The sequence below is a fragment of the Anopheles merus genome, chromosome 2R (genome assembly GCF_017562075.2).
Source record: "Anopheles merus strain MAF chromosome 2R, AmerM5.1, whole genome shotgun sequence".
Taxonomy (NCBI): domain Eukaryota; kingdom Metazoa; phylum Arthropoda; class Insecta; order Diptera; family Culicidae; genus Anopheles; species Anopheles merus.
The window spans coordinates 27,745,596-27,762,586 of NC_054082.1; the positions used below are offsets into that span (position 1 = coordinate 27,745,596).

Consider the following 16,991-nt stretch of genomic DNA (forward strand, 5'->3'; position numbering starts at 1 on the left):
ATCATTCATGAACTAAGCTGATCGTTCCGGGCTGAAATAATCATAGCAGCAAATCTGAGGCAATTTTGATGATGATGATTTCAGCCACCAACAGTCAAACTCCATGTAAAGAAGCGAGCTAAAATCGTAAAACCTTCCATAGCTTAGTTTACGGGATTTTTTTTTACCTACCGAACATGCAATAGAAATGAATGGAGTCCTAGTCCTTGCACCTTTTTTTGTTTTGCATAGACAAAGATTATCACAGCTATGCGATACTAAAAGCGTCAATGGAAAAGCTGTATTGATAAAAAAAGATTCTTAAGGCCGGGCTACATTGATCGTACTCCGTAGTGTAATTTTGATTTTCACTAGCGCATCTGGCGGCGGCTGACCGAAGCATTTTGCCAAACAATTTGGAGCCGCTTCAGAAAATACGTTATTTTTCCATGTTTTTTACTTTAACTGGATTGGAAAAGCTTTGTAATTGATAGATAAATATGTCGTGCAAGTATTTCAGCAGTTTTCGAATAAAAAAACGGTGTAAAAACTAATTAATTTTAAGATTCAACACGACCATTCCCCCGACGACCAAAAAAAGCTTCCACCAGCCACCGCCAGATGCGCTAGTGAAAATCAAAATTACACTACGGAGTACGATCAATGTAGCCCGGCCTTTAAATTTTGTCAAAACAGTCCCCAAGTTCTGTATCATGTTCACAAAGTTTTTTTAAAATATTTATCATAATTATAAGCAATACGATAGTTTTAAGATACTCCCCTTGAATAAAAAAAATATATTTTAAAATAAGATCTTCTGATTATTAATGATATGATTGGTTTACAACAGTTTTAATGGATCTATAATAACTTCAATCGTTTATTTATTTTATAATTCTTCTTCTATGACACCGACAACCGTTGTCGGTCATGGCCTGCCTCTACCACACACTAGTGGGGGGGCTAGGCATTCAGTGACTTATTGATTTATCCATAGCAGGATAGTCAGTCCTACGTATAGTGACACGGTCCATTTGGGGCTTGAACCTATGACGGGCATGTTGTAAAGTAGCACGAGTTGACTACTGTACCACGAGACGGACCATTCTATACATGCATGCTGATAATGTTCACCGTAAAACATTACTTTCCCTTCGAACGAGTATCATCGTCAAAAAGTTGATAAAACTGTTGTTCTATCTTCCCATGGATGGAAAATCGATTCTTCGTTGATGCTGATGCATTGAACCAGTGCACGGAATACACCACCGAATAGCAAATGAACTTTCGAAAACTTTATAATAACAGACGAAGCAACTCTTGCCATTTCTCCGAATCCACCGAAAGCAAACGAATAATTGATCATTTAAAGCTACCCGGGCACGGTTCTAACGATGAATGATCATCATTTTAATATGCAGGACGCTGAACGCCCAGCGTTATACAAATAGTCTGCACAATAACAAAAAAAAAAGAAGAAAGTCAAGCAATATTAAGCAGCCCTCCCTTTTTGGTGTGTTTTCTGTCCGTCGATTTCCCCAACGGCGAACGATTCCACATCCCTAAACCATCGATGTCCCCTTTTTATTCCATCCATGGTACGCTGTGCCATTCGCATCACCCGATGAGATGATAAATGACAACCACACCAGACCCTTACGAACGCTGTGACGCCACGTTCACGAGCATTCTGCAGCGAGTTTAATATTTGTATCGCCCTGCAGCATAGCGAGGGCGGCACAAAAAGCCTACCAGCCTACCAAAGGCAACGGGGATGGGGGAGGGTGGGGCCCGTTTTCTGCACTCATAATGTGCAGGCTACAAAATGAGGTCGACACTGATGTTGCTGAAGCGCATTCCCGGGGAGGGAATGGGGAGGGAATGTTAGGCTTTGTGCATGCGGCAGCAGCAGCAGACACTGTTTGCGGCTCAAACAGTGCATGCTTTTGTAGAAGTCTTTCCGGGTAGGGAAAAGTGCCATGGCTGGGGAAAAATAATCAACAACAGCGAATGGAGAATTGATACCCGGGCAGAGTGAATGTGAATGGGAGGAAGAAAAAAAAAACGAAACAAGCCCGTAAAAGGGAACTGTCCTAGAAAAAGTGCCCCCAGGATGAAGGACGGCAAAGGCAAATGAAAGCTGTGGAAAAGTTTTACAGTGACGTAGACGAACCGACTGAAGAAAGGGGAAAAAAATGGATGCAGAGCATATGGAAACGGAAAAGAGAGCAAAAAAAAACATGTTGTGTAAAAAATATTAAACCAGAAAACGTCACACGCTGGCGAGATGAGCAGAAAGTGTCCTGATAACTTTTTTTTTGTTTGATCCCTCAAAAGTGTTATCCATCCATCGTGAAAAATTGGCACGCGACTAGCTTGATGGAGAAACTTTCAAGCAAAAAGTGTGAGCAAACGGAAAGGTAAACAGCGAGGGCTGAAAATGTGTATATCATATTTATGATTGCATTTTGTTTTTTGCCTTATCTAGCGCCATTCCCCTTATTGAAAAACGCTAAATTGAATGAAACGAACGAAGACAACCAGCTCCCAGCCCATCCGAAACTGTGATCGAGTGTTTCCGAACCGTGGATTGATGATGTTGTGCTCCTGGTTGTTACCATATTCCCGTACTTGTGCCTTGTTGCGGGTACGTCAACTCGAATCACGCCCGCCCGTAATCACGATGCGGGCTTATCGATTATTTCGTGTTTGGCCATTGTCTTTGGTCGTTGTTTATCATTACCCGTGCGCTTCGCAGCGCATATCGTGCGTATGTGCGAACGTGTGAGTTTTTTGTACGGATTTAAAGTGAAAACAAATGTGATCGATTAAAGAGACCAGCAAGGGTAATGTATTTATGGAGCTTTTGGTAACACAAAAGCCTTCCTTTTTCTCACAGTCACGTCACAAATGGGCTACTGATTTATGATTCACATCCACTGGCAACTCAATTACTCTTGCTGCACTCTATAAATCACTGCAAGCAGATGGTTTATTCCAACGCCGTACTGTATGTAATCAAGCCGAGTCATTTTGTGCCCGTTTGCAATGGAGACGCATTTCCTTCATGGAGACGCCTGGTAGCTGTGGACGATCTCTTGAACGATCTTGCTGAAGTGAACCAAGCTTCAAATTGTAGGAAGCAGGGGCACTACATTTCAACATTGATTATCAAACTCGCTCACCCGTTGCAAAGAATCATCCCTGTTTCCCCAGGGTGAGGATTGATGAACAGTCCGGAAATTGGTAATCTCCGGCCAGTAGTTCCGAGCGGTAGCTTCCTCGAAACGCTCCACCCGTAATTAAGTGCATGCTTATGCAAATTCTAGCCTGTGGAAGCTTTCAAGCAACATGTCTTTAGGCTGCGTTACGGATGGATGTTATAGTTTTCATCATTAAGTCTCTGAGGGGCTTCGGCGCTGTATGGGAAGTGGGTTTTGGTCGATTTGCCGTTTTGCCTGTTTTGAATAAAGTCGCCGAGAGCGTGCTAGAGAAGAACGAACGGTAGGCATGCATAATGTAAGCGGGTATAAGAGCGCCTTAAGACTACTAGGGATTGCTTTTTTACTTTGCACGAGAAGTCGAGCTCAAGAGTTGTTGAGAATGTTAACAGAAGCTGTCTTTCGCATCCTTGTGGAGCGTAAATAACATGGTAACTGGTTGCATGTAGAAGCTTTTCTAAGAAATTAAAGATCAGGTATCCAACCGTCAAATAAGTGGTCCGTACTGGTCCAACAGAGTTGTATAAAAGCTTAAATTAATAAACTACTTACGAAACAAAAGTGATGAAGATAACTTTTAGTTAATATCAGTACAATATTAACTAACCCAAACAATGATTTAAAATTATGTAAACATTTAACTTTTGTAACGCGATATGACATTTTATAAAGAGATACGGTATTATTTCACGAATCAGCTTAGCCTAGCTTAATGAATAAAACTTAGGACTCACAAACCAAACAAAAAGCAAAGAAAAAAGCACAAACACATCACACGCAGATCAACACAACATACGTAGACGGACGGCTGTCACTATGCTTACTAAACCGGTCGAAACCAATGATCGTAACGATGAGTTCGAGATGCTTCTGCTTCAACTGACAGCTGACAGGTTTCTTATTGAACGTAACAATCTTCCCAATAAATCGTTTTTCCAAGTAAAGACAACTAAACTTAACCTTCGCCGAACGTACAATCACAAACGAGCAGGTGGATGAAGCTCGGGCAGGGATACGGGCCCGGCGACAAGCATGTTTGTGCGATCGATCAAATCGCAAAGAAATCACGTCCATTACGAGTATCACCATTGGGGCTGGCTGTGTTGATGTTTGACGATTGCGTTGCTTCTTCATCTGCTCGTCTGCCCATTCGCCTGCTTGATGCTTCACGATGCCTTAATTCGTTACGACGATCGACCACAACGAGAACGTGGCCAGTATGCTAAATGTCTGAATGTGACCCCATCTACCGGTAAAAGTGGTCTGCTGAGCTGGTTGGTACGATACTAAACGATGGATGCGGAGGGTGCGTTTGAAAGCAGCTTTGTTTCTACTGCGGATGGAAGATGTATGGGGATGTACGATGATGTCAATGCTTTAACACTAGAAGCAGTTTTTTGCGACTCATTCGCAGAAAACGTGCTTTTCTTTTGCTCCTCAATCTGGTGCGTCTGTGCGTTCACTCGGACAAGTGGATGGATGAGGTGAACAATAAAAACGAATGACGTATAGGGCATGGTTACGCTGACTGAATTGGGAAAGAATGAAGAAGTAGTACGGGTAGAAAAAGAATAGCCAAAATGTACGTGAAGGCTAGTGAATGAGTTTATGGTATTGAGCCATAAACCAAGAAATCATCCAATGCGTACCACATCAGCTGGTTGTCGACGTATAGTGATGATATGATGATAACGACGAATGTCATTTTCGTTGATATTTTGTGATGCACCAGTGTCTTCTCTTACTTTTGTACAAATGGACAGTGAAAAGCGAAACGCAAAAGTGTTTGTTATGCAATACTATTGTTCACAGTACATCGAGAAGCGCGTACTTTAATTGAATGCAATTTATTCGGAATGTTGCAACATCAGCAGCCGATAGTGCCGAATGTCATAACAACAGCTCAGTATTGACATTGTAGTTCCTGTGCACTTTATATTAAGTGCAATTACTGTCGGGCCATCGAAGAAGGGTGGGTTTGTCATGCGATCGTTTTATCGCATCAAGTGCGTTTGGCGACAGCACTTGAGACACAGCGACGGACATCACTCATACGGCATCTGATTTGCTACAAATTATCGACACAAACTATTGATTAATTTGTGGTGTGTGTAACGTTTTTGAAAATCCATCAAGTGTGGTGATAATGGTTCGGTAATGTTGTTATCGGTGCTATCATTTGCTATCTCCATGCGGAAAAGTGTTGTTTGCATAAAGTTTTGCTCTATAGCCTATGTACCTATGTAAGAAATTGATTCCAGTTGCTAGGGAAGTAGAACTTTGGTCAAATTTGTGTGTTTGTTTCTAGCCAAATGGACTGTACTGTAGTTTTTTTCAATGAACTTAACTTGTAATAGTTATCAATAGTAAATTGAAGAAAACAGACTGCAACAGACAGACAGAAGAAAACAGACAAAACTGCCCACTATATGAGCGAAAGCACAAAAAAAACTAAAAAGATGAAAATAAAAAATCTTTGTTTTTACGTAACGCCTCATGTCGTCATTCCGGCCTATACAAGCTTCCGAGACTTATTAGGGTTACGCATCCGGATAGTGAGGAAAAATGGGTAATTTAAAAATTATTTTAAATCGATGTAGATTGTTGCAGCATATATTTACAACAGTATTTATTGACAGTTCTGTTCACATTATTCTGGATTAAGGATGTACTTTAGGAGCCCAGGTGATGAGGGCGTGGCAGTAAGCCTTTGGATCTCATTTCGACTTAATATATTACGTTGTATGTATATATTTAGGCTGTAGTATAAACTGCTCATAAAATGGTTCTCCTTTACATATTGGAATCCATAAGATGCTCGCACCTCTCTTCATTTAAACAGAATCTACGATGTGCTTTACGTATAGTCATCTACTTGAAAGGTGTAGGATAAAGACAAATTTCGATCTCAATGATGTAAGCCCGATATCGACCTATTTGCCCGAACCTATTCTGTTTAGCTAGGTGCTGCCCGTCCTTCAAAACAGATATTGGGGTCCTTTCCGTTTTAAGTTCGTAGGCTGAAGTTTTAGCCTGTCAGCTGTTTGCATTTTATAGCAGTTTTCGAGCAGCCTTCTAACTGGGTATAATATGCAGGTGGGCTTATCCCTAGGTGTATGAATTTAGAAGGCTGATTTTTATCGCTTCTGCTTCTGAATGAAGGTTTTAAGAGTATTTTGTGTATTCGTCAAGCCTCCAGAAAGCTTGTTTGAGCAAAAGTGTTCACCCATCCTGTCAAAAATATTCAAATTTGGTTATAAAAAACATGCTATGAGACCACCTGGACTACATACACTTTGATTCTGGATTCCATCACCAAATTTCTTTTATGCACCTTGGGATAAATGTAAACATCACCTTGTTTTGCCATTTTTCGAGCAGGTACTCGAATCTAATTTTAGCTTTGAGGGTAGAATAATCTAGACTGAAAATTGCAGACTAGTTTTGTGTGTGGTTTTGTTAACTCGTTACAAAAAACTGACTAGAATCGTGAAGGGCCCCATTTTTATAAAATTAAAGTTTCTTGTTTTAGTGTTGAACATTACCGAAGTTGCTGCAGAGGCGATGTTTGATGCCTTTGTTATAGCCATGAAATGTGCCTCGGCAATGATTCATAAGTAGAGCAGTATCTCAACCATTTTACAAACATTTTTTTCCTTTGCAATAAAAATGCTTAACAAACCTCTAAACAAATTTCCTTTCCCATCGGATTTCCTTCATTTCTCAAAAAGGTTTACTTAATCAGCTATCATTTATGCATGAAATTCGATATTTTCGATGCTCGCTGCTTTCCTCTGTACCACTTCCGATACAGAAAGCTCCCCCCACCGCCACTTCTTGCTAAGCTCGAGGTTAACGAACTGGTACGTCCCCGGCCCGTGGGCCCTTTAACTCGTAGTACGCTCTACCTTTCGGCTTAACCGAAGTAACTGATGGATAATTGATTAATCCGAAGGGATTCCCACGGTTTGCCGGGACAGTATCCCAACATGCGCTGCGGTGGTGGCTGTAAGCGATATGGCCATGGGAAACGGCCTTTTTCCCCCTTCTATCATCAACCTTTCCAGATGGAGAACAAAAAGCGTCCTAAAAAGCGTCCTTCTACGTTAAGCCTGCAGCGCTAGGCCGTAGGTTGGGTGTGTCATTTTTTGCGGATCCATTTGCGGCGGTTGCCGATCGATACGCGTGGTATCAAATTTCCATCTTTGTTTGGCGGGTATAGTGTACACAGGGGTCACCGCGACAGGGCTGTGCCATTGTGTGTTGTTTCTAAACCAAAAACAAAAAACCAATGTTTCACCTCATTTAACCACCAACCCACACACACACATACACATTGATAAATGCACGATGGTTGGTTAGGGAGTGTTGATTGAATTTTGCTCACCAATTTGTATCGCCCCGCATCGAAGCAAAACGATACCGACGCATAAAAATAGTATCGAAATGGAAGTGATGCGCATGCATTCCGTTCTAGCTTACGTTCGCCTGTGCCATGATGCACGGCCAATGGACCCCGCACAAGAAAGAGCGACAGAGAACGCCACACAAAACAAAACACAACCAGCTTGGGCGATGATGATTTGTGGAGCTAATTTAAACGTTCAACCACTACGCTCCAACCATCAAACCAATCACTGCCAATCGAGCGGAAGCTGAGCTGATGGGAAGCCCATTGCCAATCAGGATGGTCAGGCGGAGTGTAACCCTGACCGAGCTGCAGGGCAGCAGCGGGAGAAGTGGCGATGAAAATGCCAATAATTTCAATTCCAATACGGGGAGGGCAATGCAAATCAATCGAACGGCTGTTTGCTAGCGCGCTTGCGGGGGGTTTTCACACCAATCTCAGACGATGCGCAAATGCTGGCCGTTCAGTCTTTGCTGAACTATCAACGCAACTGGCGACTAGTTATCCGTCCCAGTCCGAAAAGCGGTCGAAAAGTGCTTCGCGATTCGGTAGTGGCAGTGGAATTATTTTTGGTGAACTTTACAGTTGCTTTAATTTTCCTAGAATCATAATCAATACCTGCCTCAGTGAGATTCACAGTGCTGTGCTTTCGAAAGTGACGCAAACGATGCTTTACGTTTTATTACGCCTTGGCCCAGCGGGAGCAACAGTATCGCTTCAATCATAATTCCAATTCCAATTACACGCAAACGCTTCGGGTTATTAGTGGTGCGGTGCGTTCATCACTCTCACCAGCCCTTCGTCCTTCGCCGCTCGCTGCGTAAAGTACAGTAAAGTGAGCTGCTCCGTAGCAAGCGAGCCGTGATGTGGTGCAATTTATTGACCATGAAAGCAGCCCAACATTAAGCGAACATAAAAGAGCGGGCTGGAAAGCGAACAATCGTGTTTGCTTAGTGGCGTGCGGCGGTGATTGCGTGGTGCGTTCGCGCTGCCAAAGGACGAGAAACGTGGCAGCTTGGTGGATGTCTCTAGACAAAGATGTTTACCGTGAGCGATGGTTAAGATGGTTAAGATGAGGCACCGTGCGGCGTCATTTACAAATGCGATATTTGAGAAGCTCTAGGTACAAGGGCAGCGTGGTGGAGATTGTTTTCACTCGCCAGTTTCTTTGTGTGATTGATGAATAATGTTTCTGTGCTTTTTGGGTGGTTCCGCGGACTTGAGCTGCTTAATGATGTATGGTTTTAATAGCAAATTAAGCTTTATTGGTGTCCATGGCCAAGTCAGTTGTAGGGTTAGCGTAAACAAATAGATTCAATTGAAATGTTTAAGTTTCTAAAAAGGTTTACTTGCATGTTTGAGGCTATTTCAGTAACCTAGAAGCCGCAAGTAAAACAAACATCATACTTTGTGCTTTAAGGTGGTGGCAAAATTTGATAATAATGATGAGATATTGTTTTTACTCTTTTTATAAAACATTCAATCTAACCAACTATTTTAAAAGCATGAAGCTTCTCAAACTATGTTTACAAATTACGAAGCGACCAAATCACCAACTAGCTCCTCATCCGGCTCAAGCCAGCTCCGTGCAGTGCTGGCCAGTTCATGGCTGCCAGCAACTGGAATCGCTCCACTGCTGCTGTGCACATTGCCTGCCTGTCTTAACTGGCTTCGAGCGCGAGAAAAGCGATTTAATTTAAAAGCAATTATCTGCAATTGAAAAGTTCATTGCAACGCACATGCTGCCAATAAACCGGCTGGCACGGACGCACATGTAGCTGCCAGGCGTCAACACGCCACAGCCTTCAGTCACGCCCAGGCTGGGACGGTAGCCGATCCCAAGCCTGCTTTCTTTCGATCGATCGAACGAACTTTCGTTGATTGGAAATTGATCGGAAATGAAGTTTTCTGCGTCGTAATTTCGGTTTGTGCTTGGCTGGTGGAGTGAAGCGTGAAGAGACGCAACCGAAGATGTTGTTTTCACTAAATGCGATTGATGGAGAGCTGGTGTGTGTGTGTGTGTGTGTGTGTGTGTGTTTTCTCTACACGAGCAAGGGTACTTTATTTATGGCACTTGATTGCGGAATGAAACCATCGTCGAGATGCGGTTAAGTGCATTTTCGCATAATTCATACAAGTGCACTTCGAGTTGTGATGTGTGCGGTGTTAGGCAGCTCCATTAAACGTTGCAGAGTAGTCCTCTGGGTTGATAAATGAAATGAAATGTAACAAAAACAAGGAATGTAGCGTATTTATTATCTTGGATTGAATTGGGCTATTCATGTAATTCGAGGCTGTAGGATAAATTGAGTGTTTGTTTACGTGTTTGTTTTTATCATATTTTAGTTTTTGATATTTTATCTCAACCTGGAGCAAGTTGAAATTAAGCGGAAACTAAATTCTATACTTAGTTCAAAAACAAACAGCTCACACAAATTTAAGTAAAAACTCCCTACACTGTTTTAAATGAATCAATGGAGATGTGTTTGATCGTTTGGTGTTAAACAACATTATACACTTTGCAATTTTATACTTTATGCTATACTGTGCTCAAAGGTCCACTCCATTGGCTACATTTAGGGTCGCTAATTGAAAATAAATAACCAAAAAAAGCTAAGGGAAAGGTTGTCCGAGATGGAACTATACCGGTAGTTGACCTGATGCGAACCAAAGCGAAACGTTGGCGACCAAACGACGATCATCAAATGACGATCTTTATTCAATAAGTAAAACCGTCATAACGACTATGACTCAAATAATAGCAATAAATAAATAAATGCTGTAAATTGATTTAAAACACATTAGTTCATGTTATGCTGATGCATTATAATTCACTAGTTTTTGTTATGCTTTTATTCTCTGCCCAGTTAAAGCAGTTACCATAACATTTCCACAGATTTTTTTGCTCCTGAACACTTCATTACCTATGCATTGCGTGAGTTTCATACTGGAATGCCAACGGCATTGCCAATAAAAAAACAGAGTTGTCCCATTTTTTAAATGAAAATAACATCAGCATCATGATGTTAGTGGAAACGTTCCTAAAACCGGTGCACGTGTTTAATATGCCAGGATACAATAGCTATAGACTAGATAGATTATCGGGCCCCAAAGGAGGAGTGATGGTTCTTGTTAGTAAAAAAATTAAACACCAGTTGATAAAACACTTAAACCTTTCAATAATTGAAACAATAGGAGTTAAAATTTTCACGGAGCAAAATAGTTTAACATTTATCACTGCATATCATCCCGGCTCGAATATTAATATGCAGACATTCAAAAATGACATTATAAAACTAACGTCAAGAAAAGATAATTTTTTCATCTGTGGTGATCTTAATGCTCGCCACAAAATGTGGAATTGTGCTTCTCGTAATCAAGCAGGAAAAATCCTTTTTGAGGAATCACAAAGAGGTCAATTTTCTATTTATTACCCAAATAAACCAACTTACATCCCTAGAGATCCCTCTAGAAAGCCATCAATACTTGACCTAGCTTTAACTAATAACCTTAACCTTTTTTCTCAATTAAAAACAATCACAGCGCTAACTTCTGATCATTTACCGATTTCCTTTACAATTTACAATTCTAGAGCAAATATAATCCCTGAGTATAAAATCCCTGACTATAGCAAAGCAGATTGGAACAATTTTAAATCCCTTGTTAATCAATCTATTGACTTAACCTCAACGCATTTATGTAATATTCATAATGTGTCTCAAATCGATGAAATGATTAAAAAATTTACTTCAAACATAACCAGAGCACATGACAGAGCCATACCAACAGTGATTCCAGGTAAATTTAACATTATACTACCTGTTCTTATAAAAACCTTGATAAAACTTAGAAATCAATTTAGGAAAAAATGGCAAAGACACAGATTAGATTCTTCATATCAAAACTTTTATTATTTTCTTAAACGGAAAATTGAATACTTAATAACCCTGGAACGGAATAAGGCATGGGCTAATACCCTAGAAAGTATAAATCCCCGTCATAATAACACGAATCGCTTCTGGAAGCTCGTAGGCACTATAAAAAACCAACAAAGAAATATTCCTATACTCAAAAACCACAACCACTATTTACTTACGACTACAGAAAAATGTGAAGCTCTTAAAAATCATTTTCAAAATGCGCATAATATAACACATCATAATGTTAGTCCCATTGAAAGTAGGATAGTTAACAAAAATGAAAAATATTTGACTTCCAATATGAGAAAACAACCACATTCATCTGAACTTATTAAACCAAGCGAGCTTACGAGATTAATTAAAAACTTAATAAATAAAAAATCAACTGGTTGTGATAGAGTCAACAACAAAACCATTAAGCATCTCCCGAGAAAAGCCATAGTCTATCTAGTTCTTATTTTTAACGCATGTCTACAACTAGGATATTTTCCTTCTGAATGGAAAATTGCTAAAATAATTGCTATTCCTAAACCTGGTAAAGACCATACGAATCCTGAAAGCTACAGACCAATCAGTCTGCTAAGTTGTTTGGGAAAACTTTTGGAAAAACTGATTGCTATCAGAATTCGCAAACATGTCGATAACAATAATATTATACCTGAATCTCAATTTGGGTTTCAGCCTGCAAGATGTACAACACATCAGATCCATCGATTAAAAAATAGTATTGTTGAAAATAGGGAATTAAAACAATCTACTGGTTTAGTCCTTTTAGACAATGAAAAGGCTTTTGATTCGATATGGCACCAGGGACTACTTTTCAAACTTAATAAGTTTAATTTTCCTCCTTACATAACAAACATAGTAAGATCATTTTTAAATAACCGGAAAAACTCTGTACACATTGGAAAATCCAAATCGAAACCATACCATAATGTAGCTGGTGTACCACAAGGAAGCGTGCTGTCTCCTCTGTTATTCAATATTTACTTAGCAGATATACCTAACACAAGATATTGTTCTAATTTCCTTTATGCTGATGATTTCGCTATATCGTCCTCAGCGAAAAATCCTAAAACAATCATTAGACGCTTAAACATCGCACTAGAGGCGTATGCTAAATATTGTATAAACTGGAAGCTCAAAACCAATAGTACCAAGTCAGAAGCAATCTTTTTCACAAGGAATACGTGTATGAGAAGACTTCCCCAAAGAGATCTAGTGATGAGACAAGAAAACATACCATGGAAAAGGAGTATAAAATACCTTGGTATGCACTTTGAACAGCGTGTTACATTCAAAACACAAACTGAGAATACCCTTATAAAATTAGACAAAATGGTTAAAACTATGTATCCCTTCTTAAACCGGAAATCGAAATTGAATTTAAAAAACAAATTACTCATTTATAAGGCATTTTTTCGGCCAGTAATGACATATGCTGCACCAGCCTGGAAAGGAATTGCTCAGTCTCATTATAAAAAGCTACAAATTAAGCAAAACAAAATCCTTAAAATGATTATTAATGTCCATCCATGGTTTAACACAAGAGAGCTTCATAGGATTACAAATATGGCTACAATTAAAGAATACATTGAAAGAATCTATAGAAAATATCACGATAATTGTGAATCGAGCGAAATTCCCATATTAAATCAATTGGTAGCTTAGCATATAATTTAGCTAAATGTTAGGCTAAGTTATAGGTTATGGTCTTGTTTGTAATATTTAATGTAAAGTTAGTTAGTGTAGTTTGCATAGCTAGGTTAGTTAGTTTAGTTAGCATAGTTAGATAGGATAGTCTCTAAAACAAAATTTGTGGGTTTTTTTTGTAAATTTTTCCCACGCTACTACTCAACATCAGAACAAAATCGAAAAATCCAGCAATTGCTACACACAAAACATTAATGAGGAAAGCTTAAGAGTCGAACCCATTATCGCAAGGAAAATTTGTAAAACATAATTACATATAATGCTTCGAATTCAAATAAACTACTACTACTACTACTACTACTACTATGCATTGCGTTGCTTGACGACTTGCCTCGTGAGTGACTGCCGGGTCGAGAGCACTCAATCCCCATTTACGCTGATTAATCGCTCCATTACGCTTCGCTTCTTTCTGGGCTATTTTCGAGTGATTTTGTCTAACTGTCAGCCACAGACCATTTCCTTCCATCGCTCGAAAAGATGCTCCAGTTTTTTTTTCATCCCTTTTTGTTATGCAGATGAGCTATTATCCTGTCAACCCGTTCGTATCGTTAAAGTTAATTCCGATCCATCCGCGATGCCTATCGCGGCGTAGTTAAAACACCCAAGCTTTCGTGACTGGAAGGACTGGAAAGCAAATTGTTGAGCAAAACATCTCAATGAAGAGAGAACAAAATTAATAGCAAAAAAAAACTCTCACAGAATGTCTCACTAGCTAAACAAAATCGCAACCGGTGAAACAAAAATAGACAACGCTTTTAAATCGAGGACACAAGGAAATGGGCACGAACGCTCCAAGCCTATCGTTTGCTGTGCCAGGCGCACCATTTACAGTCCGGTTCGCACCTTGCTTCGGTGACGTGTTGCCCCGCCGTACACAGAGCCGATTCCATCGCGTATTTCCGTGGTGGTGCTGCAAAACGTTCCTAGGCACGTAACGAAATGTGCTCCAAGTGCTCGAAAGTCTATCGATGGAACGGTGATTGCATATCGCAACGGCGCCACAGCAAACGACCACTCACACGAGAAGCTCTTCGGCTTGCACGAAGAACCGTTGAACATGGAACCTCGATAAGTGGCCACTTGTTGACGTTGGCACTGAAAGGCATTTCCTGGCCGAATTCAATCGAATCGATACGGTACGGTAACGGAAACGGCCAGCGGGACGGGTTCTTGCACTTTCACGCCTAACAAACTTTTGCGTGTCGAGGTTCCCGATCGTCCGTCGTGCGCGTCCATTTCGTCCTTCGCTCGCTCGTCGTTAAGATTCTGCCCGCTGTGCGCGGCAAAGGCATATGTTTACGCTTGCTGTAAAATAAATATTAGCTTGCTGTTAAAATGAGCCCACCCACCGGGTAGCCACGAAGGACGAGCGAAAGTAAGGACGCTCAGGTGCGGTGTGGAGCTTGGAAAGTGAAAGGGTTCCGATGTGGCTGTCAATATTGTAAAAATGGGAAGCGTGGTAGCGAGCGAGCAGTTGATTGTTTGCTAGCAGGGTGCAGCAGCGGAAATGGAATGGAAGCGCACGAGCCAAACATGCGGGCCGGAGGATGAAATTGAAACTCAAATATTGACCGAGAGCAATGGAAAAAAGCGCATTTTTGTGTGTGGGTGTGCAACGTTCTGTAAGGAATGTAAAATTGTGAAAGTGTTCGATGGAATCGATGGATGGAACGAAATTGTAAGAAACGTATAGGAAACAGAGAAAAAAAGTTTAATTTTTAGAAATGGTTATTCAGGACACATGAACAAAGCAGCCACCCAAAACTGGAAACATTCTCTACCAATACATAATGTCATTTCAATGGTGTTAGAACAATTACTGATATTTTTTATACTTTATCTTTAATAATCATTTCTGCGTTGTAATTAATTATGAAGAATTCAATTACTAACTAACATTACTATATGAAACTATCTCCAATCACAGAACAAAAATGATGTCAAATTTATAAAAATGCGTTAATAAAAAGAATAATGATTACATGAATATTATTGGTTGTTATTACCAACATAATATGGGTTAAAGTTAAATCCATTGAAAATATCGTTTAGCAATCAAATTGAAAATAAAAAAAAGCATTCGATGAGAGATCATAACATAATACATACATATACAGATGCTAGAATATGTTAAAATATTTAAATAATATAAAGCAAAGCATTCGAATATCAATCCAAACAAGAAAAAGATCATTGAGTGACGATATAATTGTTTATTCTCTGAAAGCACCCCTTAAACTGAATTGTAAAGTGTGTGTATTTATGTGTTTATCTGTAATGTGGCTCCAAACAAGCACGGCAACACGGGCATTCTGTAGAACTTTCAATCCTAACCCAACGCCCGTCCGGTAAACAGAAGCGCAACAAGTTGAGCCAGAGCAAAGTGAAACGATAAATAAGAATATAAAAAAAATATCATAAAATTGACCCTAAACAAAACAGGGAAGCCAAGAAGCTGTGTGCGAAGTGGCCGAGGTGAAAACTTTCCCGTAACGAAGCGCACGGCAGAAAGCGGAGTGGACACACAGCGACGGCATCGGCGAAAACCGGAACCGGGCTCGCTTCACAGCATCGTAACGCAGCGTTCGATTTATGTTTGTGCTGCCAAATGGGACGACGGGTAAATGCGAAAAATATGTTTCAAATACCTGTATTACCGTGTGAGCGTGTGTTCGGTGGGTGGGAAGAAGCGAGGTGAGCAGAGCAGGGATACGAAAGTGCAAGAATTCTTTTTTTACAAGCGAGTGAGTTTTTCATGCAAATGAAACAATGCATTCGAGTGGGAATAGCTTTTCCTGTTGCTTTCCAACTAACACACACACACATACACTCACACACAAATCCCCTTATCGTACGATAGCGTCCAGATGGATCTGGTTGATTTAGCTCATGGATTATTCATCCCTCACCACATACCCAGGGCGGTACGAATCGGAGTCGCTGAGCTGCCGCACCGGAACGGATCCAATCCGAGCACAATGCGCGAGTAGGAGTTTTCATAAATTTACAACAGCAGTACCATTCGAGCGAGTGAAATATGGACGGCACTATGTGCATGGGCAAGGAATTGATTCGAGTGACTTAATGGAATTGTGCAAAATCGGCACTACGCAAATGTGTTGGTTTCTTTTTTTTTTGTAAATGGCAACACAAACAATCTGTATAATGGTGTGGTTCATCAGTGTTAAAGTCTCATATAAACAGATGCCTTTACAGATGCATCTTTAAACCGTCAGAGCTGCAAAGCTTTGGCGATAAGAGAGTAGTAGGAAGCAGTATATCTTCATCCGTCATTGCGCTGTGAATTGTGAACAAAGCAAAAGAAGCAGATGAAATTGGAAAACTGGATTTTCTCCAGAGAAATATAGCATTTCGCATGGTAAACAGAAACCATTTGTGATGCCCCTCGTTGACAAGCTGAACTGGGGCATTGAGATTTATCGTTGATTGTACTGTGAATGGATAGTGTCGTGGGTAGGTGTGGCAGATGAGCAGATTAGGATTAGGAGGTTCTGCTTTCATTCATGTTTTATGAAGCCTTCTATAAGCAAGTATGCAAAGTACTTTAAAAATGCTTTGAAAGGTGATCGAAAAAAATAATACGGGTCAACCAAGTAACTAGCTCAACTATGAAGAAGATTGTTTGACACAAAAAATATAAAATATAGTAAAAGGGAAACTAATTCATCTTTTTTCGCATTTCTAAAAGCAGTTCTATAATCTAATTCAACAGAATTCCCTGCACAATTC

General features: G+C 40.2%; 1 protein-coding gene across 7 annotated transcripts in view; it reads left to right on the forward strand.

The window, feature by feature from the left end:
• LOC121590935 (uncharacterized protein ZK1073.1) overlaps positions 1-16,991 on the forward strand; it is a 44,698-nt gene that overhangs the window by 19,138 nt on the left and 8,569 nt on the right. Inside the window, exons 1-2 of one of the 7 annotated variants that reach the window (XM_041911131.1) lie at positions 8,096-8,180; positions 15,469-15,861. The exons of the other annotated variants lie outside the window; for them this stretch is intronic. Of the exons in view, the coding sequence (XP_041767065.1) occupies positions 15,850-15,861 (12 nt within the window). The 5' untranslated portion in view covers positions 8,096-8,180; positions 15,469-15,849. Of the gene's footprint in view, positions 1-8,095; positions 8,181-15,468; positions 15,862-16,991 lie in introns of those variants that run through there. 7 annotated transcript variants of the gene reach the window in all.